Raw genomic sequence first — 2,920 nt, forward strand, 5'->3', positions numbered from 1 at the left:
ATTAAAGCTTATTAAATGTTTCCAATATTTTTGGTTATGTTACCTTGACTAAAATGCTTTCATATAGGGACAATACAATTACATCCAATAAATAATATCCCCAGAGGGCCAAATCCCTGTGAAGTCTAAGGAGTCTAGAGTGCTGCACCAGCTGGAAATCGGAGCAACCTGGAGGCCAACTGTTGTGTAATTCTTTGGTATAAAAGGATGGAATCCGTTTGCTCGGGGATCTATGATCAGCAGCCGGAGGGAGAAGATGAATGTTCCTGGTTCACACACGACTTCTCCCAATATGTATGCCGTGCTCTCAGGCTAGGGACTCTCCAGTCTCTAAGTAGATGCGGACACAGGCACTGCAGAGACCAGATGGCTACACACAGAGCTCCATGTAGGCTGCGCATCTCAAGTCTTCGTTCAGCAGTCGGAAGAGATTGAGGATCACAGATGCTTCCAGGCAGCCAGGTGTTTCCTGGGAAATGAGAGAATATTTACAACAGGAAGTGTGAATGGGGCTAAATTAAAGCCACCACGGGTATGTTGCATAATTAGGAGGCAAGTGCATATCTATAAGAAGCACAGAAGATGTGGAAAGAGGGTGAGTGCTGGAAACAGAGCAATGTGAATGCAGATTTCTGGAACCCAAGCAGATGCACACGCAAACTGCAGTTTAACGTACTATCATGAAATGCAGCATAATTCAAACCATACATTAGCTGTTGCTGTAGTCTGTGACATCATTGCACAATGGATCCCGCCCTGGCCTCTGGGATGGAAACCTAGTAGGCGTGTTCCTTCTCTAATTTGTATGGCAGTTCACTTTCCTCATTGTCTCCAATGACTACTCACCGTCTCCTTGCTCTTATGGAAATTTTGGAGCCAATTGTTCAGCCTCCTGGAGTGTCGATGAGAATGAGTTTGTCTGGTCTGAAAACAAAGTTGATACAGACTGGTTGGTGCCCAGAGATTTCAGCCGACAGTGGACCAAAGCCCTTTCTCTACAGGCGCAGAGCAGTTCTTGCCCTGACATAGTCTAGGCGGCTACCCTTGTGCATGTCATATCAACTACCCCCGCTTTCAATGTCCCATATACGGATGGGCCCAAAGCAAGAGCCACATGCAAGTATTTGCTGGCACTGAAAGAGAAATCTGGCACTGAATACTCACACAGTCCCTCAGGTCCCCTCTGATCTGTGTCAGGATTTCTAGCAGCCTTGAGAGCAGCTTGGACAGACTGGGGTCCTCAGCGTTCTCCAGCACGTTAATGGTAAAGTCCAGCTCCTTCTCGACCAGGATGACTCTATCGTGCACCTGGGGAGAGAAACTTGTAGGTAAGAGAGTGTCTGTGGGAGAAAGAGGCACAGCTGTGCAGATACAGGACTAGAAATTCCCATGCGTAGGGGCAGGCAGACTAGGTTGAAACAGGAGATTTTCCAAAGCCACTCAGGGCTTTCTTGATTTGTCAATAAATGAAATATTAAAATCATTCCTGACTGGAAACAGCTTCATCTCCACGTCATCCTTGACACCAGTTTATAGCCAGTGAGAAGGCACCTGAACTGAAGGTGAGGGGTGACCCTTATTTACACCGAGAAAGAGCCACTGTCAGAGCTGACATGCTCCTGACTAAATCAGTGACTACAAAGTCAATGGTCAAAGTGCCTTGTGTCAGATTAGCACAAGGGTAAGTGAGATCAGATTCAGCGAGAAAGGGACACACGTTAGGAAGGAATCATCTGCTAGAATAGTGGTTCTCAAACATTTCTACTGGTGACCCCTTTCACATAGCCAGCCTCTGAGTGCAACCCCCCCTTATAAATTAAAAACCCTTTAAAATATATTTAACACCATTATAAATGCTGGCGGCAAATCAGGGTTTGGGATGGAGGCTGACAGCTCGCGACTCCCCATGTAATAACCTTGCAACCCCCTGAGGGGTCCCAAACCCCAGTTTGAGAACCCCTGTGCTAGCATGTGACCTTCTTGTGCCCCTTGGCTGAGATTTTTCGTACCGACAGCTCTTTGACTTCCCAGTTCCGGTGGAAAATCCTGGTGCTGCATTTTCGGTCTGACGACAGCATCATGTCCTCCTGGAGGCAGAAGGAAAGAACAGAGACCCATATTTATGTAGGAGCAGGAACAAAGCTGTACTAGTTCTTCCCTCAGTTCTCTCCACGCAATCCCAGTGGTGATGCAGGGAGACGAGATGCTGACATCAAATGTCTCCCTTGTACCTCTAGGGCTGGTATCCACAAGGGATATGACAGGGATATGCATGACCAAGTTCAAACTGTGCTTTGTCGTTCTCCTCCAGCGAGGAGAGGACCTGGGTTCAGCAGGCGCTGTGCTAGAGCCTGGTGCTGGCCAGCAGGGTGCTCGAGCTGGCAGAAAAGTAAAACCAAATCCTTCTTGGTAGTTGGTTTTGAGCTTCTTCCCTGAGTGCAAAGGGACATGCAGAGCGGGCCGCTGTTCCGATGACAGCCTAGGGCTCACAGTGCTGTTATTGCCCAGTGTGTGTTCTTCACACTTACAAATTTGTCCTTGGCTTTCTTGAAGGCCTCCAGTTCCCGAGGTGGCAGGGACTTGTATTTTGCGAGGTGGCATTTTGTCCTCTCAGTGCCTTTGGGAAAGGCCTCTGTAGTCATCGTCCAGATGGCCAGAGCAAAGAGAACTTTGTCGCCTACGTTCACCATTTTCCCTAAGGGAGACAGAACGGGAGCGATACATCACTGACATGCCAGGCTGCCAGGCTTACCAGCCAGCGAGCTGGACGCTGTCTCATAAGCTAGGCCTGCACTGGAGACAAACCTAGCTCTAAATTTTCTTTTTACTGTTTCTTAAAACATGGTTAAATCTACTGCAGGAGGCAGCTGGTGACACAGAATCAGTGAAATGCCCAGCTCTGAGCTGTGGCTTCCTATAG

The 2,920-nt window shown here is 48.1% G+C and overlaps 1 protein-coding gene across 1 annotated transcript; it reads right to left on the minus strand.

Moving 5' to 3' along the window:
* Positions 1 to 370: 370 nt before the first annotated feature.
* On the minus strand, positions 371 to 2,695 carry LOC113405224 (interferon lambda-3-like; the record flags this gene model as incomplete). Its single annotated transcript, XM_026646209.1, has 5 exons — positions 371 to 469; positions 847 to 924; positions 1,165 to 1,308; positions 2,010 to 2,087; positions 2,529 to 2,695. Coding segments are annotated over 5 exons (566 nt in total), but the record flags the coding sequence as incomplete, so codon positions are not given.
* Positions 2,696 to 2,920: the final 225 nt, after the last annotated feature.

Source organism: Terrapene carolina, unplaced genomic scaffold (assembly GCF_002925995.2).
Source record: "Terrapene carolina triunguis isolate 2854851 unplaced genomic scaffold, T_m_triunguis-2.0 Scaffold34421, whole genome shotgun sequence".
In the NCBI taxonomy this organism is placed as follows: Eukaryota; Metazoa; Chordata; order Testudines; family Emydidae; genus Terrapene; species Terrapene triunguis.